This window comes from Falco punctatus, assembly GCF_963210335.1.
Source record: "Falco punctatus genome assembly, chromosome: 2".
NCBI lineage: Eukaryota > Metazoa > Chordata > Aves > Falconiformes > Falconidae > Falco > Falco punctatus.
The window spans coordinates 10,064,787-10,089,812 of NC_137581.1; the positions used below are offsets into that span (position 1 = coordinate 10,064,787).

Sequence of the window (25,026 nt, forward strand, 5' to 3'; positions counted from 1 at the left end):
GAACCCATTAGCAATAAAAAGTCATGATGTTGAAGGGGTTCTCTGAGGTATATGCAAGTCTAGCCAGTCAAGCTCTTTTTCAATCCCAAAAGGAGGTAAAACTTACTGCAGGTTAGGGTAGCATTCAAAAGAGAGTCTGAATGCAGCATATGAGATTAATTTCTTCTGTGCATATTTTTTTCCACTAGAAGTAGCCACATTTAATCACATTTTTGGTGGTAATCTTTTATTATTTTTTAATTAATATTATTTTGAAAGATATTCTATAGATATTAAAAAATCAGCATCTTTTCCCACCCACAAAGTTTATATTTACCTCAGCAAATATCTCAGATACACCTTAGAACAACTGCAGAATTCTCATCATCTTTGAGGAAGGACAAATGTGTGAGGAAAACTGAGTGAGGAAATCCATCCGAGGTTTTTTTAACAGTATGTTTAAAGGACCAATTTATGACTGAAATAATGTGTGTTTAAAAGGAAAATATGCATGTGAACTGCTTATCTGATGAACAGGTCCCCCCTCTTTCTACAAGCAAAGGCAAGGTTTCATGGAAGCCCAGCTGCTCCTGGCTCAGAAGAGGCTACATGAGGTGACCTCAGCCTCAGAGGGTCCCAGGTGGTGTATGTACACGTACCTGTCCCAACTGATTCCCTCATTCCTTTTCTAAACTCAGTTTTTGACATGCAAAGCCATGTTTGTCTTTCCATCAGGACCTGCTGAGACCCGCTCTGTGATAAATGTCACTCGCATGAGTTTTTTAATACACTATTTGATTATCTGTTTTCCAAAGCCTGCATACGCACAAAAAACCCACAACACAGCTACTAGGATTTTTTATTCTTCTTCTGTGCCTCTGCCAAGCTGGACAAATGGAGCAGGACAAGTCTGTGAGAAAGGCCTAGAGGCACTTTTTAGACACAGCTGTTTCTGAAAAGAAGCCAAGCATGGTAGGCAGCCCGGGAGGAGGGTTCCCACAGTCAGCCTGAACAGAGTTAACTTTATCAGGGGACACTGGGAAGGGGGGAGGAAGATTACAGGTTTTTAACCACAAGAGTAAGACCCTGCAGTCGATTGAGACACAGCTGTGGGGTCCTTGCCACAAGGGCAAAGGATGCAGCTTTGCAAAACAGGTGAGTCCATCCAAGAAACCTCCAGCAGAGCATTGCTTCTTCCCTAGTTGTTTCCACCGCTACTTCTGCAGGAGTTAAAGTGCTTGTCTGACCCCTCAGCAGGCCAGTTCCCCTTGGAAAATAAGTAGAACGTTAACCCAGCAAAAAAAATATTAATGGTTTCCTTGTAGGTTGCCAAAAGAACTTCCTGTGCTTTCAGCCTCAGCAAGCTGTTAGATGAGGCAGGGATTTCCTGAACCAGCACGCTATTATCCACCCAGTTAAACCTGGGCCCTAGCCTGCTATCAAGGCCAAAGTCACATATCAGCCACACAGTAGTAAACAATTGTGTGATATTTGTCCTCTGAAAGCTGATAGGGAAGCTCTCAGACCCACTTACCAAAATTTCCACTCTGCCCAGCATGGTCCCCAAATCCAGAAGCCGAGCTGCCTTTCAGCAAAGAGCTGAAAGCAAAGGTGATGTGTAAGTGGAGTGTAACAAAACTATAGACAATATTACTTCAGCATCCCCTTAGACACTTTCCCGTCATCAGGACTGATAGATATCAGATAAGTTTTGTGTCGCCCGCAGCAAAAACCCAAATCATGTATATTGTAGATTAATAGGTTAGTAATGTAACTACTTCCATATTATCTTCAGTCTGTAACAGGGGAAAAATGTCTTTTGCTGCCGTTTCTACACTTCTATTGCTCTGATGGCATCAGGACCTCTTTTCCCTTGCTTTGGACTGCAGAACAGTGACTTTTTTTCTTACTCCTACAGTTGCCTGTAATAATTAGCCTATGTTTTCAGACCAGTTTGCATACCTGTTTTCTGGTGCATTGTGTCTATGGCTCCCAGTATCAGATCAAAAATACCATGGCCACATGATAAAAGCACTGACCCAGTAAAATTTGCTGGTCCAGTGTTCCTAAAATGGATAGATTAACTTTCTGCCAGCAGGCTTTGTGACCTATCAAATATCATCTGTTCACACCTTTTCGTTTTTGCTAGAAGTATTTCTCCTCTTTGCATAAAATGATAGCGCTGGCCTTGTGTTCTCTGACTGATTCAACAGCACTGAGACTGGGGATTCATGCATGGACCAGAATACATTAGGATCAGGACGGGGGTTGATCTGCTAATGCAAAAATCACTCTTTGTAACTGTGATAACACAACTGGGAAACCAACGACACCTGCGAATTCTTTCTGCAAGAGCTAAGGCTAGCTAGGGTGACAGGAATGCTTTGAAATGATGCAGAAGACAACTGAATTGAACCTGGCACTGAATTTCAGATTAACAGGACAACACCACACTCATGGCTGAATATGTCCATGGTTACATCTGCCAGACCATCAGCTGCGTGGACTGCACATTAGGTATGCTGGTCCTGAGTTAAAAGTTGGTTACTTACAGCATTTAGAATCATTTTAGAGCCTGGGGTTGTCCTCTCATACATCCAAATGGTTGTTTAAGCTGTATCTTCAAATATCATGCCACAAGGTGTGTAGGTCTTTATCTTAAGCTAAAAGGCTTGTGGGAATTTCTAGTCCACTTCTTAGTAACAAGTTTCGATTTACAAGAGTCAGCTTAGTTAAATTCTTACTTTCTAATCAGAAACTTGATTTTTTTCCACTGAAGGATAAAAGGTTGACAATAAATAGAAACTGAATATTTTCAATATTCAGTATTGAAATTAAATGTATTTCAGTATAACTTGAGTAATGTTTAAATGCCTAGCTGCTTCATGGTTCTTAATGATAAGCAGGACTCTTCTTAAACTTCCCCTCCCCATTTATCAGTAACCAGGAGAAGATTTTTCACTCTGGTTTTGACCACAACATAGTATCTATAACATGTGTCACTGTCCTACATCTACTCCTGGTTTCTTTCTCCTGGGGGCCAGGAGCCAGATTTGGCTCACTGGCAAACCACTGAGGAGTCTGATAGCTCCATCTGGCACACGGGTCATGGGGCAAGGGAAAAAAAATGATGCTTTGTTCTGCTGCTGCATGAAATGTGAGCTCAGCAGGAGCTCAGGAAAACATCTGAAACCAAGTGCCTTATGCAATGCATAAGGATGCTGATGCTGAACAGCAAGTAACAGGTAGGGATCAGAGAGCATAATCAGAGCCTACTGGTTTGTCAGAGCAAATTTCCTGGCTGATTCACACACTCTTTCCTTCCATTTATCAGTGCTCTCTTATTATCAAAAGGTCCTTGTACTTATCCATCTCAAATAACCATTTTCCCCCCTCTTTTTTTGTTACCAGTTTTTCTTTCCACTGGAACAGAGCTGTGCCAACTTTTTCTACCCAGCCTGTATTTCTTCAGTTTTATACTTGGCTTTTAAAATAATTGCAATTAAAAATTATTCACCATTTTCCTGTCCCAGATTTCATTTTTCCCCCACTAAACATAGACAGCTGGACCTTAAAATCCCCACAGAATTCCTAAAAAGTGTTAATAAGCAGTATAGAGAGATACTTCCTTTGCAATCTTATCCAGCTATCAGAGTTTTTACAGACCTGCTAATATTACTTGAAACTTTGATTGCCTCAGTATCAGCAGCCCAGAATTGAAATTTCCTGTGGCATCTTCCAAAAGGAAGAAATGGTCTTTTGAAGATCAGCCCAGTCAAATCTAAGGAGACCAAGAATTATTTTGATGAGGTAATATCAACCCCCTTTCAATGCCATTATTTTTCTGGTGGGTTGACCTTGGCTGGACATCTGGTGCCCACCAAGCTACTCTACCAGTCTCCTGCTCAGTGGAACAGGGGGCAAGAAAATAAGATGGGAAGAAAACCTTGTGGGTCAAGACAAAAGTTTAATGAAGCAATAGCAAAATTAAATAGCTCGTGCAGAAGTGAAGGAAGACAAAAGATGTTATTCTTTACTTCCCATCAGCAGGCAATGTTTGGCCTTTTCCCAGGAAGCAGGGCTTCAGTATGTGCAGTGGTTGCTCTAGAAGACAAATGTTATAAATAACGAGTGCCCCCCTTCCTCCTCCTTTCTTTTAGCTTTTATATCTGAGCAAATGTCATACAATATGGAATATCCCTTTGATCAGTGTGGGCCAGCTGTCTTGGCTGTGTGTCTCCTCCCAAGACCTTGCCCACCCCCAGCCTACTGGTGGGTGGGTGTGTGGGGGGGAGGGAAGGTTGGAGAGAGCCTTGGTGCTCAGCAGTAGCCAGAACACTGGTATGTTATCACCACTTTTCCAGCTACCAATACAAGCACAGAACTATGAGGGCTGCTATGGGACTCAGCCAGACTCAATACCGGTTTTTATTTGGAGTGTTTCTTTTCCTTGTCCATATCCACATTAGAAAGCCACAAGCTGTACCTGTATGAAGTTGGTTTAGCACTGCAGCATAGTGCTGAAAATCTGATCGTAACACCATAAGCAAGCCAGCAAGTGAATTTCAGGAATACATCTCACTAATCTGTGATTGGGGTTTTTCCTTCCAATAATTATTGACATCTCTATAAAGCACTTAAGGACCTTGTAAAGAAAACACAAATTAGATTTTAGATACTGTCATTACTGTGCTAGCCTACTAGGCAAAACCTGATATTTTAATCCAGTTGCAAACTTTGCGGTGGAGTTAAGATTCAGGGACATGAGGCAGACCTCATGCTAGTTTGTTGTTGAAAGTTGCCTCTATGAGACCCAACTGTGAAGTGATTCCTGGTCATTTATGCTTCGGAAGCAAGGAAAGTTGGCTATGGCCACCAAACCCCTGTCTTCCATGTTCTTGGATAGAGAAAGTGGTGTGCCTTAGCCATGCTGACCTTATGGTCCACCTAGGATTGGCATACCTTAAATTAATAAGTCTTGGTCCATACTCAAATGGAAAGACCCAGGTAAGAGAAAAGGGCTTCCCAGAGCATACGACAACATGATGCCAACCCACTGGCAGAACGCAAGGGAAAGAGTTCTCAGTCCAAAAGACTAATGTCAACTTACACGCAAACTTCATGCAGGTATGATGTCTCTGTTAGATGAACAATGAAATAAAGAGTGCTGAGTTGAAACACAGGAGAGGTGGAGAGTCCCCTGAGGCTTTTTTAATGAAGGGAATTTTGCCCAGATGCAGCATGGGAGGTGTGACTGTCTCATGTTTTGGTGATTCTAGTGTCGCACATGGGAATAGGAACACGTATTTTATTACTTGTTTAATGGTTATGGCTGTTGATATATGGAAAGTTGAATTTCCCAACTACTGTCTGAATCACCAACAGTTACTTAAAACAGGGCTTGGCTCAATAACAGGTCAGGAAGGGCGCGTGCTGCTCCTCGGCCACATTTCTCATTCATACTCTTTCACAGGGGATTCATCTGTTAACCGGCTGCTTCAGAAACTTGTCACATGACAACTGTTGAGGCTCTAAAATATTTTTTAACACCGAACATAAAATCTTATTTGAATATAAAAACAGAGTATTGAATGTACTTGTGTGTATGACTGTCTGCCTAAATATATATTTGAGGGTTTTTCTGGTTTGCTTTTAGGCTCTACCACAAGCCTTTCCTAATCCCTGTAGCTTTTCAGTGAAAATTAGAAAATATATATTGTTATCCTCAGAGATAAGTCCCTTTTCACATGTAGTAGTTTTGCACTAGCCTCCCCAGGAAGAACAGTAAATTAAATAAATTGCAAAGGTTTCCCAAAGAACTAGGCACAGGGAAAATAAAATAAATCAAACATGTAACATTTCTATGATGAAATCTGTTTTACACACCTGACATGGAAACCAGAGGAATCAGCCAAACAATAGTTAACATCAGCCTGTGGTAAGAAATATTTTTTTTTTTAAATGAATGCTTTTCCCTTTGCCCTTCTTGCTCCAAGCTCCCCCATCACAGGCTCCCTGGCAGCAGGACTCAGGGATAATCTCCTGGAATACCTGAGGCGTAGAAGCCAGCAGGATTAAGGCACCTCGTGCTCCTCAGCATGGCCATGTGATGACCTGCTGATCCCAGCAAAAGGCACCATTTCCCAGCAAAGTTATTTCATTTGCCTATACATTGCTCCTGCCCTGCCGAGATTCTCCCTAAACATAAGGAAATCAGTCACAATGCTTTTAGTAAAAAAAAATAATATCAACAAAACCACTTTTACTAATAACAGTGGCAGCTAAAAGAAACTGCATAATTCAGGTGCAATTTGCCCAGCAATAAAAGAATTGCTGTCCCTTTGCTCCAAGGGGCAGCTTCACAGAGTGTATAATTTCTGATGCCACCCGTGCAGCTCTGTTAGCTCTGATCAGTCTAATGTATAAGAAAGGAGTGGGTGGTCTGGAGGCTGCCCGGTAATGTACCGAGCAAAGAACACAGATACGGTGTTTGCAAACAGCTTGATGGGAATATAACAGGAGTCAAGGTTTGTTTTCCAGGTCCAGAGGCATCTGCTTAAAGTGCTTTCTGCAAATCTCTTGGCAGGTGGCCAGTATTCTCTGTGGGGAATTGGGTGCAGGTTTTGGTGTGCCATTAACTGTCAAAGTGCTATGGATTTGAGGGGAACAAAAATTTAATTTTTTCTGGAAAACTTATTTCTTCCCTTGTGAAGTTACTTTGCCGTATGTTGGCATGGGAAAGGTAGCTTACATTGAAATACAAAAACGCCAAGCCAGGCCATTTATTCTGGTTGTGCCCTATGTTCACACTTAATCTGACCACATCGATTTATATTTGTCTTATCTTAAGAAAAGAGATAGTTTACCCCCAAACTGTTTATTTTCTCATTTTTAGGTTCACTGTGCTTATTTAACTCATCAGATTCTTCTGGGTCTTTTTTTAAACAATCATTTACTCTAAAGCATGTAATCAAACAAGGAATTTGAAGAGCCTGAAATTGTTTCTGAGTCCAAATTTTAATTTTACTTCCTTTCCAATTGCCAGAGGAAAGCAATCATGTGCTAGGCAGAAGATGAAGGTCTATAATAAATGCCTGTATTTTGAAACATGTAGGGGGTGGGGGAAAATGTCACTTGGCTTTTACCCAGAACATGTGATAATGAGATTAACCCTGAAGTGTATTTTGTGTGTAAATGCATCCAGGGTAGGAATGCGGAAGGACATTGGAGGGTCCACTAGAAGAGAAGTCAGCAGTGAAGCATTCCTGGTGGAAAGGAGAAATTTCTTTCACACCCAGGATTTTGCAGGGGTCAGAGAGAGCACTCCATGCACTGAAGCGTAACGCCAATGCTCTCCTGCTGCTCTGTGAGGATGTCGCTGTTTGCCATGGGTTTTCTGCTAGTCAACCTTCAGCCATCCACCGGGCAGTTCCCTAGAGCCTGTGCAAACGTGCAGAGCTTGCTGAGGAAGGAGTGCTGTCCCCCCTGGAATGGAGATGGGTCCCCTTGTGGGGAGCTTTCCAGAAGAGGCTCCTGCCAGAACATCCTTCTCTCTCAGGCTCCACTGGGACCACAGTTCCCTTTCTCAGGAGTGGATGACAGAGAGGACTGGCCCTCTGTATTTTACAACCGAACGTGTAAATGCGAAGGCAACTTCATGGGATTCAACTGTGGGGAGTGCAAGTTTGGTTTCTCAGGAGTCAACTGCACTGAAAGGCGACTGAGAACGAGAAGAAACATCTTCCAGCTCACCATCAGTGAGAAGGACAGGTTTCTTGCCTACCTTAACTTGGCAAAGAACACCCCTAGCCGGGACTATGTTATTGCTACTGGCACATACACTCAGATGAACAATGGCTCCAACCCCATGTTCAGAAACATCAATGTGTATGATCTCTTTGTGTGGATGCATTATTATGCCTCCCGAGACACACTCTTAGGTGGGTCCAATGTGTGGCAGGACATTGACTTCGCCCACGAAGCCCCTGGATTTCTGCCTTGGCATCGAGTCTTTCTCCTGATGTGGGAACGCGAGATCCAGAAGATAACAGGTGATGAGAACTTCACCATCCCCTACTGGGACTGGAGAGATGCAGAGGAGTGTGTGGTCTGCACTGATGAATACATGGGTGGCAGGCATCCCACCAACCCTAATTTACTCAGCCCAGCATCATTTTTCTCCTCGTGGCAGGTAAGGACAGGCCAAGGGGAAAGGGAATGGAATTGTCCTACCTGACAATAGGCACTTAAGTGTGGCACACAAGCTGGGAGTTTAGCCATGCTGCATTCCCTTAGACATTCCTGGAGAGAAAGCAGGCACTTTAGAAAAAGAAAGCACATCAGATTTTATGTGGATTTAATCTTAATTTAGAGCAGTTTGTTTGTCTCTTTGTCTCTTCTTTCTCTGACTGTAGGATTTAGACTACCTAAATTTAGGAACCTAAAATGAAAATGGAAGGAGGAAAGTTACATCTTTGTGTGCAAACATGGCTTTTAGCAGACTAAATAAGCTTGGGTCTGCTGGCAGCCAGGTGTGGAAAAGCAGGATTTATGTGCACAAATTGCTATAGCACACAACCATGGAAAAACAACTGGTGACTGAATGATGGAAAATAGATGCAAAGAGTTTTCAGACGCTCTACCCCTCTCCCAGTGAAATCCTCCACCCAAGAGTTAAAAACTATCAGATTATGCTAATCTGCTCTCAATTTAAACAAGCAAATAAAACAAATCTTTAGAGCACAGAAGAAACAGCTGTGTAATTCACATCAGTGATTCAAAAGAAATATAAGAAGTAATCTTTGTTGCTCAAAGGAACTAAGAAGTAAACTCAACAGCTATTCCTGCCACTTAAAAGCACTGCAAATTAGACTGTAAACCAAAGTAAATTTAGATATTTACATGGGTGATGTTGTCTTATATAACTAAACTATACCATGCTGTTCTAACACTGAGAGTGTCTAGACTTTTTTTGTCTCTCTCTCATTACTGCCACATTGCCTAAAATACAGTGACAAAGGTCTATTAGCTTCCATAGACACACTCCATCATGACAATAGCAACAGTCGCTTCTGGCACTGAAATCTATGATTATATTGGTGTAAATCTATCTTTGTTCTATTTATTTCTGCAGCAACAGCCCAAATGAAGGCTGGACAGTTTTAGTGATTTAATGGAAAGTGAAAGAGAGACAAGCTCCAGCAGCTCTGTGATATTCTGACATAAAACCCCCAGCAACTAACTGGGTTTACAGGGCTGGTTGTACTGTATTTGGTCTTGATGTGTGTCCTCTGAATACTATAGGCCACGTATGTACCTGTAAATTCAGGCATTCCCAGATACTGTAACAGACCTATTTTAGGACATTCTCTGACACACGTTTTGTATGTGTAGACTGGTTCCCCCCCAGAAAGGTACTTTTCAGGGACCATTCCCAGGGGAATGTTTGCATGCTGCCACCCTGTTTGGGAGGCTAAGATGATTTTACTGGCATAGACATGGATTATTTCATGTCATTTGGCCTCAGTGCCCAGGAAATTTCCTGGCCACGTTTAATTTACCAGTATAGGTACAGCCATAAAATAGATACATACATAAATATAACATAAAATAGTTATAAACATGTCCTTTCATCCCATTTTCTAAGATTCTGCTCATTTCTAACAGTATGAATTTGGATGAACTCTGCTAACTTAATTAGACTATATTACCAGAATGAAGTGGATCTGATGTTCTGCACTGAGCTGAATAAAGGGTTATGTGAAAACGGTATCAATGTTACAGTGGATTAAACGAAACTAGAATTGCACTGGTTACATGTGTCAAGTGGAGCTATCAATACAGTATATTGGATGAAATAACCAAGGTAGTAGGAGGCAGGTAGCAAAAAGGAATCAGCAAGTTTCTAGCAGAATTTTCTAAAAGACCTGGAGGGGGTCAGATAGTTATGTTTAGCTCGGTTTTTTTTCAAAGGTCTTATTAATCACACCCAGATTTTTAGAATTTTTCCAGCCTGGTAATAAGTATCCAAAAAAATCTACAAGTAGCAATGAATAGACTTAAGAAACAGTCAGGTTTATAACTTCTCATTTACAGTCAGTTCCCACAAATGTATTCTGAAAATAAATTCTTTTATGAAACGAGTTGCTTTTAAAGATATTTCTGTATAACTTAAATAGGTGCAACAATAGAAATTGTGCTATGATTAAAACTTACTCAGTGTTAGTGTATGTATGTAAAAGCACCTAAGTAATTTGTGGAAGTTTTCCAAGTAATTTCTGAAGATGGGTGCTTACCACTTACATTTTTCATCCACTTCTTGAAATATTATGCTTTTATCAAAATTTCAAAAATAGGACTACAATAACTTTAGCTTCATAAGGTGGTTTTCCCCTTTAACACCTGCTATCTATGTATATCTCTGCTGTCTTATCTAGCAAAAGAATGAAAGATTGAATAGATCTGCATTTTCGGTCAGTGAGTCTAGGGTGAAGATACAACACAAACTTGTATTTCTTAATTAGACTTGAATCTAAATTTAAGCAATTGTTTGTGATGGAATAACAGTCAATACAGTTCCTTCCAGTAGGACAAAGTAAGAGATCAGAGTCTCACCCCAGAAAATCAAAAGGGAACAAAAATAGCCTTAGCTTGAACCAGAAAACAGCCACAGATCTGCTGCAGAATACGCCGATTATCTGAGCTCTGTAGCTAAACAGCAAGAGGGAAAAAAAAAAAAAAAAAAGAGAAAAAAAAGAAAGAGGAAGATCCAGAAATGTGAAGGAATTTAGGCTTTTAATAAGCATTCAAAATAAAAAGAGGGCAAGAGAAACCTCTTGAATATCACATCTATAATATGGTGTCCTTTTTAGAATTTTAACTCTCCTTCCAAGGCATAATAAAACAATGCCTGCTATGATAGGAAACAGTTATAGATTTATTTAAAAAAAAGGTAAAATGCTTATTTGCAGAACAGCATCTCTCTCTTTTTTTTAATCCCTAAAGAAAGGAGAAAATACTTTATTCCATTGAGAAGTTGCCATGGCAACGTGGATACCCATGAATACATGCTGAAATTCTTGCTTTCGCCTTACTTTTTCTTCAGCGTGCTGCTGTTAGCACTTAGCTGAGTGAATTATCTGTCCGCTTTTTTCTCATGACACTTCTGATTCCTGCCTCTGGTTTTACCAGCAGCACTATCAGGAATCTTTAGTGTTTTTATTTGTTTGCTTGGCTCATGTTTTAGGGTAGGTGGGAGGGATTTTCTCATGTTTTCCGTTACTTGTTTGTGATGATTCAAGGGTTGCATTCAGAATTAGGACTGCGTGACACCTACTAATGCTTTGCAGATTTTTGCAATTCCATGTTGACTTAATGGAAAGCTATATGGGAGATTGAGATGTGCATGCCATTTTGAGAGTTTTTAGGTTTAGTGTCCATTTCTATAATAATTCAAGATAATGGATTTGTTAAAAAATTAACTATTATGCCTCACTTAAACAGTAGTAGGTGAAATTCTGCTTTCCTCGGCACCCGAACTAATTTGGAGAAATCACTGAAGTCAGTGGAGTTGCAAATGCATGAAAAGCTGCCTGCAAATAAAAGCAGGATCTGTCTGCTGGTAGTTAACAGTTTGGGGATCCCCACGGTGTGCCTGACAGATGATGAAGAAAGTAAAGCAGGAGAATGCAAATGCTGTTTTAGTGTTGCTGCTGTGGTAAGCAGACTACACCACCAACTTTAGCCTCCTGTATTTTGTGTGTCCTAAAGGAAGAGTGACTTGAGAGAAGTAATTGCATGATGTGGAGAGCTGTCTGCTCTCAGAAGCGCTTCTCTAAGCCTGCAGCCAATTCTTTGCTGCAAGCATGGAGAATTTCCCTTAGCATTTCATTCTGTATCACCCTGCAGAACCACTTCCACAAATGCAAAGCTACTACAAAAGGGAAACAAGTTACACAAACAGAAAATGGATATAATCTGAACTAATAATGACAGTACTTTAGATCCATTACATGAAGATATGACTTCATAAGAAATAGGAAATTCAGCTATTCAGATGCAGTTATTTAATTCTAAGCACAGTTTATCAGGGAGCTGTATTACTAGGGGAATCATCTGAGGGGATCATTTCAAGCACTATTTTATGTCCACCTTTAAAAGCTGTAGGAAATCTTGAAAAATAGAAACACCAGAAACCAACATTTCTTGATTCTAAAATCACCCAGTCTTACATCCATCAGCTTGTGGACACCCGAATATCTCTTGAACTCAATGACTTCCTTTTTATTGCAACTTAATAGGTTTTGGTGCCAGCTACAGGCCGGTAAATTAAAAAGCAACAACCCAAATGGAGCAAGTAACCATAAAAGAAGAGTTTATCAAGATTGGTCTACTAATGATACGCTGACATGGATTATAAATCTTAAACATATCCTGTTACAAAAAGATAACTCTCCACATGCCATACCTCACTACCACAGCCTGAGGGAATCAGGATCTATGCACAGCAGGAGCAACCACTTGGCTATGCTCGGGCTTTTTATGCCACTGCAACCTCAGAGTAATTCCCCTTTTTCCACGGGATCACGAGTGAATGACAGCAGTCTGGCCTGTAGATGCTTGGTTGTTTTCTAGTATGTGCCCATGACTGCTCCAGAGTTGTGTAGTGTAAAAGATAAACATTTTCAAAGGTGTGTAAATTAATGGCTAAGGATTTTTTTTTTTTAAAAAAATAGTTTTGTTAATAATTAACCAGAAAAAGAAGATTACCATCTCTCTATAGAGAAATGTGTCTTAGTGAATTTGTAGTAGACATGGAGACGGTAACACTAACTGTACAGCTTGGAGACAGCCAGAAATCAGGGGAATCACAGGCTGCCAAACCTGAAAGCGTTAATGAATGTTTCAGCAGTAATTGATAACGGAGTTTCCTACTCCACCCTACCACCATTTTGAAGTGCTGAATGGGTTGTATGTTACCCACACGCACACCCTCCAATCCCAGTTCTGGGCTGCCTCTGAGCAAAGAGATGAAACTCAGCCAGCTTTTACTAAAGGCTGAGAAAATACCTTGAAGGCCCTGGGTTTGTTTCAGTGCTGTCACTTCATGTTTGTCTCATTCCCTTTTAGCCTGAGTTTCACAGCTCATCCAGTTAATGCATACGCTGTAAGGGTCAGAAAGATAATTAATGACCTTATCTTGCACAAAGATGTTTCTTACAATTTATTTGAAGCTTTGCTTTCCAAATTTTCTTCTTTTCATTCAGTCCTTTTCCTGTTTTACCTTTCAATCCCTGCTAATATTCAGCAGTACGTGAAGAAACAGATGTAAATATCCACAGTCTCTTAAAAACTTTTTGGTCTGCTATAGATACATCACCTTTTAAAGTTCTGCCTATAAAAGCAAGCTTCCAAAGTACAGTTTGTTCTGTTGCAGGTTATTTGGGGATTTCCTTGCATTTTCCCAGTTTGGTGAGTAAAGGGTTTCTGGATGCTACTTAATTAGGATTAGATTATGCCAGGTCCTAATGCAGCCCAAACCCTAAAAGTTAAACCTCTTTACAATTGCCAAATGTTTTAAATCCAGTGTGAGGGTTGCACTTTAATGCTATTCCCAAGCAAAGATGTGAGAATAAATGGAGAAGGACAGAGAAAGGCAACAAATCAGTGGAAAATCCCTTTTGGCCACATAACGGGAGCCAATACTCCAGTTCAGGAGTCTAGACCTCATGTAGGACCAAGAGGGACATGTGGGTGTGTCAAGGAGGGCCATGAAATGTCCACATTACAACCTTAGGAGAGCTGGGTTAGGGGCCACAGACAAGCAAGTCATGTAGTTGCCCTGGCTGTAGTCTGAAATGGTTCTTTTAAGCTATTTTAACCTGGAGCATAACACCATGAAAACATGCTGATAGTTTCTGGATGTGGGCAGACTTCTGCTCAGTGGTCTCAGAAGAGAAGCAGAGCAAGGGACAAGCTCTAAAGGAAGCAGAAAGGTGGATTAACCCTTTGAGTGGCCATATTTCCCCAACAAACTTTAGATCACTTTCTATGTGAGCAGCTTTTTCATTACCCTAGAAAATACCTTTTTCCAAGGGTTCAGGTATATATTAGCTGTATTGCATGGCCCTGTGAGCTCAAATCTAATAAGTACAAAAAAACCACGAAGAATTTGTCATCAAAACTCCCAAAGCTTTGAATTTAAAAATAGCAGACAAAGGACTGAACACTGCTGAAGACTCCTGCAATGCAGTTCACTTTATTTAAGCACAGGGGCTGCTCTGCACAAGCAGTTGCGAACTAAAAGACAAAAGGGTTTCCCATTTGTGAAAAAGTGCGAGACAGCAACAACGCTTCTGTGCATTTACAGTCTGTTTGTTAAGAAATTATACAAAAAGCTGTGCTAAATATCTCAGCTGCAGTGCATGGAGGGATTCTTTTGCTGTGTGCTACATGGCCCGGGGTGATGCTGCACATTCTGGACTGCCATCTACTGGCATTTGCTCTGCTAACTACTTACATAAGCTTTTCCTCAGAGTATCTTCCTAAAATTTCGCTGGAGCCAGTGAATTTAAGCATGCAGAAGAGCAGGCACTCACTGCAGGTTGAATATGAAGCTTTGTCCGGGGTGAACTGAGAAATTTGTTCTGAAAAGGAACAAAAAAACCCATGTTTTAAAACTGCGTGTTTCTAGTAGAAAGTACCCCCGATGAATGAAAAGGTTGCAATGATGTGACCCGTTTTGTGTGTGCTTTATGCAGATTGCATCTAGAATGAACCATTTGACTGACCTATGCCCCATTACCACTTACACTTCATATTGACAGAACAGCAAATTATAGTTTCAGGATACACCCATAATTTATATTACCTAAGTTACACCTTTCTGGAAAAACATCCTGGTTAATTTTATGGCCAGACCTTAAGTTTTAGTTCAGAAAAAATAGCAGAAAGTCACTGACAAGTATTTTCGTTCCTGCCTCCTATGTTGGCATTTTTTGACCATGAGTTACCAAATGCCTTATAACATCCATCTTCTGTTTAGCATGGATTTGATTAGTCAGATAGTTAGTGAGGGCTACACAGAGACACACATGGAAAACAAAAATTTAGCACTCTAACTGTTTATAAGCCTCATAACATTAACAGATGCATTACATCGCACCAAAATGGATCAACAGAACAAAGGGGAAATGTTCCTCTGTTTAGATATATTTGAGACTTCATGCTTGAAGATTCCCTGTCTGAAAAGCCAGCTTTGAAGGGAACGTTATTCTTCTTTAAGACACAATAAATGGCTCTGGATATATCCCCAGGGCAGTAGGGAGATGATTAAAAGATAGGAGATGGCAGGGCAGAGAAGTCAGAGGAAGATATGGACCTAGCTAAAGTCCACAGGGAACAGAGCTAAGCAGAAAATCCACGTGTATGTAGTTTCTGAGCCAAATGCCAACTGGGAAATGTATTGAGCTCCGCCAGCCAAGACACACTTGCCTTCTTCACTGATGAACTTCTAGCGACATAGGACTGTGCATTTTTATAAGCGATATTACTAGACCATCTCCTGAATCATCCCTTTATTTTTCTTCTAATGGGAATAAACTCCCTCAGTAACACAAACCAGTCATAAAAAAAAGTACCATAGCTATAACCACAGGTTTCTCCCTGTCATTACTTCTCCTTTCTCAGTGGGGATTCTTAGAAGAGACTTCTTAGAGGCACAGTCCTGACCCACTTGGTGAGCTTCTGGGGGGAATGTGCACAGGAAACTGCTGGACAACTACCTGCAACCTCCAAAGGCACCTTAGTAGTTTCAACAAACTAGGGCAGATTTCAGCTAATAGAGCAGCCTCTAAGGATAAATTTCTCTGATAAGCTTTCTTACTTCCTCAAAAAAAGATGAGAATGATTTATTCATGAGATTCATATTCATAAGAAACTTATCATTTAAGAATTCCAGATTCTTAAGAATCTAGGTTATATCACCAGCTCCATCATATGTTTTCTGTGAATTTGTGGTCGAATGACTTAGAAAAGATTTCATCTCATCTCCTTCCACTCATTCAAAAGTTCGTTAGGCAGCAGAGCAACTTGCCTTTGGCTCTGTCTTCAGTCACTTCAGAGGCACATCAGTGCCTCCAGGGTGTGATCCATCCTGTCCTAACGCAGAAGCAGAACATTAAGTCGAACACTCTTAATTTTGCTTCCCTTGCTAACTGCAGTCCAGAGACAGTTTCTGCATTGATTTTTTACACATTTTATTTCACTGACTTAGTCAATGGAGAGAGTTAGGCACCCCTAGAGGTAAGTATATCTTACCTACCAGACATCTGGCTTAGGAGGGCTGAATCACACTCAGGAGATGCCTCTCTCTCTATTGATTGCAGAGGTCATCCTAAAGTGTTGCTTCAGTCTGGCAATGGGTACACCACTAGCACTGGTGAAATGAATCTCCCACTCACTTCCTTCACTAACAGAGAATCTCGTGTTCTTCCACCCCATTCACAGAACAGATGATGGCTTTCATTCACCTTTTTGTTCATTGATACAATCCATGAACTAGAAACACACCTCCAGGGTGAAAGAAGTCTGGGAGCTTTAGTGTTATGTGTTTTTTCCGCTATGATGTCTCGCTCAATAATGAGACTTTCTCCACACAAAGTTCACATTAACTACGTCGATTCTCTGCTAACCACAGAGTCTTATATTTTGAAGGGATCTCTGGTGATTTGGAATTTTGTTTCGGTGGGTTTTTCAGAAAAAAAAAGCAAACCAATAGACAGCAGTTTTGGTTCAGAGCCTCAGATTCAGGTGAAAGAGATACAAAATGTCTTCTGGGAGTTCTGAACAATGGTTGTTCTGTTTCACTTTCATAGACCCATCAACCATACCACTACACATACCCACCAAACCCTCTAGTCCGATCTTCTGCTTGTCGTTGTGTCGTTATATTTTTCTCCATCCTCCATGTTAGGCAAGTTCTTGAATATAAAGTAGAAATATGAGTTTGCACTTGCACTGACTCCCTGTAGGTTTTTGTACCCGAACATGCAAAAATCCTCCCTCTCATTGCGATCACTTCTCTGGCCAAGCAGTGAATGCAGTGAAAGCTACTATAAAAGCTCATGGTCACCAGAAGACCCACATCCTTAGGTAAAACATAAGTTACTGTGGTTTAAAAAGATATCGAGCAGGGCCTTAGTGACATACAGTCTATGTAGGCACTTTTAACCCACAGCAAATGTAAAGGAGTTTGACTCAGTCAAAATTAGCTATGATTCAAAGCTATATTGGACTACCTTGTTCTTCCAGGAATCTCAGACTGGACTGGCAGCTTCTACAGATCATCTAACAAATAATGACTTGTTATGCCATGTTAACTAGACTTCGCCTCTGAACCCAGAACATTTTTATAAATTATGCTGGATTCTGACAGTATTTAATATCTGTATCCATCTCTCTCTTTAAGGTCCTTTCCCAATACCCATTACTATGGTATCTCAGTTGGTGATATATGTTCACCCCTGCAACATTCCTGGGAAGTAAGGAATGCCTTTTCCCATTTTGTACATAAAACATCATCAAAACATGGTGAAACTAAGTGTCCTTTTATTCTAACAAAGCACAGACAGATATTTTCAGAATAAAGGTGGCGTTTTTTCATATTCCAAGTCAACAATTCCCTTTCTTACTGTGTGGGGAGAAAAATCTGATTATTATGGTTTTGTTCAGTAGTCTGCTGAAGCCAAAAAGCTTCCATTTAGCGACTGCAGTAGCAGATCTAACTCCATTTGTGTCCTGCTGCATTCGTAGGTAACACTGAATTTAGCCTCCGTGAGTTTTCAAGGGCATAAATGAGAACTGATGCCTCAGTCCACATGGGTAATTTCACATACAGACTAGTATATTCTTTCAAAATGTGAACTGTAGTAGAGGGGTGTCTTCTATGAAACAACCCAGCTTATGTTAAAATCATACATATAAAATTAAAAAAAAAATAGATGTTCTTGCAACAAACATCACATTGTACATTCTCTTTGCTCCTTTAAAAAAAAATATTGATCAAGGTACCTCTTTTGTTTGCTTTTATTTTTTACAATTGCAACTCTGCTAATAGAAAGTGTTTATACAGGTAATCTGTACTCGGTCTGAAGAGTACAACAGCCAACAGGCCTTATGCAATGCCACAAGTGAGGGGCCTATACTACGAAATCCTGGGAACAACGATAAATCAAGGACGCCAAGGCTCCCATCCTCAGCTGAAGTTGAATTTTGCCTGTCCCTGACTCAGTATGAATCTGGATCCATGGATAAAATGGCCAATTACAGTTTCCGAAACACTTTGGAAGGTAACATGTTTTATTCTTTTATGCCATTCCTATCTGTAAATTGTTTCTCTCTGAGGTCAGAGTCTTTAAACTCTGGGCAGTTAGAGCTGATTCCATGAAGCACCACTCAAAAAGAAAGAAAAAGTTATGCTTACTCCTGGAATAACAACAGACAGAAAGAACCATGCTAAAGGCATTTGATAAGAAAATAGAAACTATAGACTAGAACAGACCTTAAATCCCTCTGTTAGGAGATATTGTCTCTTGCTATAGTCAGCACCAGACACAGCAAAGAAATTCAGCACTGCATAAAAGGAGAACATCTAATAATCTATTTACACAGGATCATAACCATGTCCATGTGGGTCACAGGTTTTCCCTGGAATCCACTGTCTTCCAGAGGCCAGGCTGGACAACAAGGGTGAAAGAGGGTGCTGCCAGTTGCCATGTTACGTCTGCATCCTGCCACTGTGAACTCCATAGCAGACTTCTCCCCAAACTTCAAGGATTAGGGATCAAGTTCTACCTTAGTATATGACCCTTAGTATCATTTGCAAAATAATTTAGCTATTTATCTTAATTATCTAACTACCCAACCTGTTCTGAATGTTCCTAATTTGCAAGGGTTCTTTGCTAAAAGGAGGAGTTATTCTTAATTATCTGCCTACCTGATCTCTTTTGAATCTTGCCAAATTACTAATAAACAAGGATAGCACATTATATACTTATCAATAAATATTTCCAGAGTTTCATATATCAGCAGAAACAAATGTGATCTACTTTTGATGTCCCAGAGATGTTTGTTTGCAAGGAACTATGCAAGGGCCAAACCAATGCAATAGAGGAGCTGGTGCGAAGATGAGAAAGCAAAGCTTTTAATATGTTCAATATTACTCTTAATGCAGTGTGGAATGCCATAAAACTTTCTTGGTGTGTGTGTGGGGTGTAGGGTGTGTGTGTATGTGTGAAGTGAACAAGTTTCTGCTCTAAAAACAGTCAAAAATGTGGAATTTGTATGCTGAAGCCAACAGAGAATCCAGACGTGAAATGACTCCAGCTCTGAACATAGCTGTGCTTTCTTTCTCTTGAAAACAGAAACCACATGAAGTATGGGAAAGAAAAAGGTGACATAATTGAGTAGAGGTTTGTTCACATTTTCCTTCACAAAGCATGTGAATATATGCAAAGGGTGGAATAGGAGGAGTAGAGAAAAGGGAATTTAAGTAAACAAGTCATGAAATAATGAGGGTCTACTATCATGCTGCTGGTATTGTAATCAAAACCAAAGGCACAGTCTATGGAAGTTGCACAGAGCCATGTACAGGTTTACTGGGAAGGAGAGTCAAAATGGACCGCTCACTTACAAAGCCTAAATTTCAATATCACGGCTGCTCATTAAATAACAATCATTCTGTGAGTACTGGCAGAAAAAGGGCAAAACCTGCTCTTTGTCAATGTTAAGTCTGAACCGGCAGATAAACAGAGCCACGGATCAAGTACACCCCTTCGATACAAATGGATACATTTTCTTGAAACTGAAAATAACAGCAGCTATTTGAAAAAAGGGCAACAATATAGATGTTCAACAGAATGCACAATGGAAAAAGCACTTAGAGGTCTCAAAAAGCCTGGAAGAATTTATTTTAACTTCAAAATCAGAATCAGTGTTTTGTCTGATCAATCTATCAAACCTTTTCTGCATCGCTGTCTGTCACGTTAATTTCATGGCTAGCAAGCACAGTCACAGCTGGTCTTTGTTAATATCATACTGTCATCTGTCAATCACACTTGAAAAGGGTCATGCTTTAATCTGAATAATGGTAATGTCACTCTGAAAAGAGCTCTGCTGGATCAAATTTTCCTCCAAGTGAGTTCTTTTGTTCTGTGTAACAGCCCTTCAGAAGAAGAAGAGTGTTCATCTTCCTCCTAAATGAGGTTATGAAGCTCTAGCTCACCACTGTGGTCATTTGGAGCCCTCCACATGCCACACAAGACATCTCACGGTTGCCACCAATAGGTTCTAATGGTTTTCATGTGATTTAGATAGTTCTTCTAATAGACTGGGGGAAACCTACATGTCCTTCAGGATGTATGCAAGTCAGGTACAATTCTGAAGACACAAAGCTTAGGTGGCTACAGAAGCAGCATATATTATCTTGGTCACAGTGCCGCATGGCCTCTGGATGCATCAAGTTAGCTCAGTGCAGGGGCAGAACATGCCTGTTTTATAAATCCATCCAGGTGTGCCCTCCCTGACATGCACCCTAGCCCTTTCAGAGTGTCTGTAGGATCCCTCCTATGTGATCCTAAATGGGAAGAAAAGAGATTGAGTAGCTCCTTTTCTCATGGCAGTGAAAGTGGACATTTGCAAGTCCTAGGATCCATGCAGAAGAAGCCTGGGAAGCTGTAGCACAGTGAGGAAAAATTGTAGGGTAAAACTAAGGCAATGAGTGTCCCTTCCTCAGAAGCTCTGTAGACATGAAATCAAAAAAACAGGACAGTCATACATTAGAATCTCTCTATTTTAGGGGAAATCCTGTTAAGAAAGCGATCATGTTTGCTCATAGTCCAACTCCCAGTGCAATTACCAGATCCTGTATTGTTGTCTAACTGGTATAACCTAGCTAAATAAGATTTACAGTGCTCAGGAGCTGCTATGGAAGAGAGCAAAAGTCAACAGAGTGATGTTACCTTTCTTTCCATAAGAATATTTAATTAGAGCCAGAGATCACTGAAATGAAACTGTGTCCACAGCATTCCACGATAAGGCAGTTTTTTTGGTGATGGGTCTCTCTGAATGCAAGCCAGATGTGGCTCAACAGGCATTTACCTGTATTACTATGGCAATGGAGCTTATTCCATCAGACACAGTGTTATTCTGAGGCACTTTTGGGGGTTTGGTTTTTTTAGGATATTTTATTTTTTAATCTGAATTATTTCAACACTCAGCTTTACACTACAGGACCACAAACTTTTCTGTCAACTAACTTATTTAGCTAACAAGATAGTGAACTGTAATTCAAAGCCAAGAATACATGGCTAATGTTGAAAAAGATGGTGGAAAGTTTTTAAACAAGTTTTACTGCCAAAAAATCCCATATTGTATTAGCTTCTTTCTTACAAATGGCCTGCTTAGGGGTTTTTTTTTTGTTTGGTGGTTTGTTGTTTTTTTTTCTTTGTACAGAGGCCAAGCTTAAATTGCCAGCTTGGATTTATTGTGCCAGTACCCACTTCTGTGTGACGGCATTCCTACAAACTTGCTAACACTCTATAGTTCCTAACATTTACTTTTTTTTCTAAGCAAAAAGCTTTTAAATCCTTCTGTACTTGTTTACGTAACTTTGTGCCAATAGACCTAAGGTCAAATTCTAATCTCTTTTAGATCCAAAGTAAGTCCATTAACTTTACTGGAGTTACTCTAGATTTACAAAAGATGACCAGAACCATTGAGTGGCTCCTAATTTACACTGATGTGAGATTTACTTCTCAGTTTTAGTTCTATAATGGCAAACATCTGTCATCTCTTAGAAGAACTGATCACATAGAAGAACTCCTTCTGGGCAAAATTTTATGCTCTTCTGTGCTTGAGTGCACTGGAACAAAGACAACATCGTTTTACTCTTCAAAGGGATAGATACCAGTATCATTATGAGCAGATGCCAAAAACAGAGGATGAATCTCTTTGACTAATAGAAAATGCTGTTATAGAGTCAGAAATTACGTCACTGAAGAATAACCACAACAGCCATAAACAGCAAAGGTTGATCACGTTCAATAAAACACCCCCCTGAGGCTGAGCACATGAGTTGCCTTCTTACTCTGGGACAGGCCAGCTTCAGCTTTGCCTGAAAAACAACAGGTTAAAAGCAGTTTGCACATTGTCCCTTGAAGTAGAAGCAATTATTTTAAATACGATTTGTTGAATCATGACCCTAACTGTGGAACACCACTGACTTCACTGGATTCTTCATGGATACAAGAAGAGAACAGAAAATCAGTCTCATTTATAAGCATCAGGTGAGATCAGAAATGGATTAGGTGACTGCAAAGGAAATAGTTGTTTCTTCTTTATGCAGTTCAGTTTTGGTGTAACATCTTGAATGCCAGCTCCTAAGAATAAGAGATGGCTGAAAAATTTAAATTTCTTTTTATTTATGAGCAAATTCCACATTTTAAATTATTTTATTCATGGCAACTTCAACTGAAGATCAGTGTCTTCTAAGGTTTGCACAAAGTGACAAAAGAACATTAAAAAAATTCTAAAACTATATAATTTTCATTATTCATGAATTAACTGATGACACACAGTATCAAGTCAAGCCATGTCACAGCATTCCACTGTCTGTCACACTTATGTATTGTTGCCACTGTTCTGTCATGAAATAATAGAATAAACCATCAAACATTTCAAAATCTAATTTCATTTTGATAGGACACTTTCTCTTTTTTCTCAAATAAGAGATTTTAATCTGGAAAAGTTCTCTCTGTATTTTGGGATCCATATAGCTAATGAAAAATGGTTTCTCAAAATGGAGTTTGCCAAAAAAACCCCTTCTAATTAAAAAAAGTTTTAGCCTACAGCCAACATTCTTTAACCAGATCAAACCTCAACCTCTGGGTAAAATTTAGATGCACATTGAGAAAGTGCTGTCAAGTTGCAGATGGCCATTACTAAAGAACAAGAAAGACTATTCAGCCCAGACCACAGTGAAGCTCTACAAGAGATATTTTATAAAAAAAGCCTGAGATGATGACATGGAATAAATCAGATAATCCCAAACTTTCATTTACTACAGCCCCCTAGGCCAAATTCTGCAGCTACCTCACTCTAGAGAGGTTATGGTAATAACATAGTTTTAGAAAATATGTAAGATTTAACCCTGAAAAAGATTCTGTGAGATAGCCAATGGCAGAAAAACTCCACGAATATTAACCAGAAGAACATCACTGACTTCAAAGACTAGCAAGGGTATGGCCTTAAAATTCTTATATCTATATTTTGCTTTCTATTTTATGTGCATCTGACTTGAACTTCTCTAAAATGTGAAATCCTTATTAAAGAAAAAATCATCATCAGGGAGAGTGGAAGTAACTAGATCAGCCAGTTCAGTTCAGACATAGAATTATAGAATCCCCTAGGTTGGAAAGGACCTTAGGATCACTGAATCCAGCCATTAACCCAGGACTGCCAAGTCCAGCACTAAACCATGTCCCTAAGCACCACAGCTACATGTATTTTAAAAACCTCCAGGGATGGTGACTCAACCACTTCCCTCAACAGCCTCTTCCAATTCTTGACAACACTTTCAGGGAAGAAATTTTTCCTAATATCCAATCTAAATCTCCCCTGGTGCAACTTGAAGCCATTTCTTCTTGTCCTATCCCTTGTTACCTGGGAGAAGAGACCGACCCCCACCTGCCTACAGCCTCCTGTCAGGCAGCTGTAGAGAGCGATAAGGTCCCCCCTCAGCCCCCTCCTCTCCAGGCTGAGCACCCCCAGTTCCCTCAGCTGCTCCCCATCAGACTTGTGCTCCAGACCCTTCCCCAGCTCAGTTGCCCTGCCCTGAACATGCACCTCAATGTCCTTCTTTCTTAGGGATATTAAGGATGCCACAGTTGTTAAGCAGTCTACTAAGATCATCAGAGGAGATAGGATTGTTGGAATGGTTCCTCCATTCCTGTAGCACTGAGCAATGCTAATGCTCTCTGAGCTCTGCATACCTTCTGCTAAGCATACTTACAGCACTTGAACCAGTGGCAGATGAGCAACTGAGGAAAAAACTACCAATTTTCAATACATAAAGCTGTGCACTTCACTGATTGTACATGGACTTAAGTGGTCTCCCTTATTAGATTGCAAAATCCACAGTTAATATAATTAAATACTCCATTAAAAGACGTGCATGTGACCTAACTGCATGTTCAGTGAGAGCCACCTATATCTCATCCTAAAAACTGTCAGGCAGCCTTAATTTTGTGTGGCACCGTTAGCTCCTCCTATAATAAACTCTGGGCTAAATCCCTACCTGATTTAATTTGGCCTGGCTCCAGTGAAGCTAATTCAAATACACTGATTACCGTTGCTAATTTGCAACACCACAAGAAGAAGCAGAATCAGGTTTATGATCTCTTTAAAAGGCGATTTTTCTCTTATTGAAATCACTGGTAAAAATTCCATTCCCTTCAGTGATGTATGTCCTAATGGCTATTTCTAATGCACTCTAATTAAACGAGGGTTTAAAAGGATGTCAGAATGCTACAGCTTCCTATACTGGCCAGATGATTTAACAGCTCACCACCCTCAGGGACAGTCCTGCTTCTCTACGCAGTCTCCAACAGCCAGTTGCTCTTCCTCCTCTTTTTTTACCAACACTGGTTCTCATCGTACCCTTACGCGGGATAGTGTATCTTAGTAGCCTGGAAAAAACCTGACATCCCGTACTCCAGGGCAGTTTACTGCCAGACTAGTGAGTTACATCAGTTCACAGAAGGACTGACGAGTTGCAGCCAATGCGTGGGAGAGGAGGGCAGAGCACAGGGCAAGGCACGTGAAGGTGGTGGAGTTCCCCTTACCTAGACACAGGGAGGTCTTATTTCAGCACACTGCGCTATTAGAGCTGTAGCCTCACATTTACTGCAGTGGTGATTTTACTACATCCACCTCAGCAAAGCTTCCCATACTCAAAAAAATTCTTATTCTTTCACCTGTTCTTTTTAATTG

General features: G+C 40.3%; 1 protein-coding gene across 1 annotated transcript in view; it reads left to right on the plus strand.

Moving 5' to 3' along the window:
- The first annotated feature begins 815 nt into the window (after positions 1-815).
- The window catches only part of TYR (tyrosinase), a 61,873-nt gene continuing 37,662 nt past the window's right edge, over positions 816-25,026 (plus strand). Inside the window, exons 1-2 of the mRNA XM_080375148.1 lie at positions 816-8,170; positions 18,110-18,326. Of these exons, the coding sequence (XP_080231274.1) occupies positions 7,328-8,170; positions 18,110-18,326 (1,060 nt within the window). The 5' untranslated portion in view covers positions 816-7,327. The remainder of the gene's footprint in view (positions 8,171-18,109; positions 18,327-25,026) is intronic.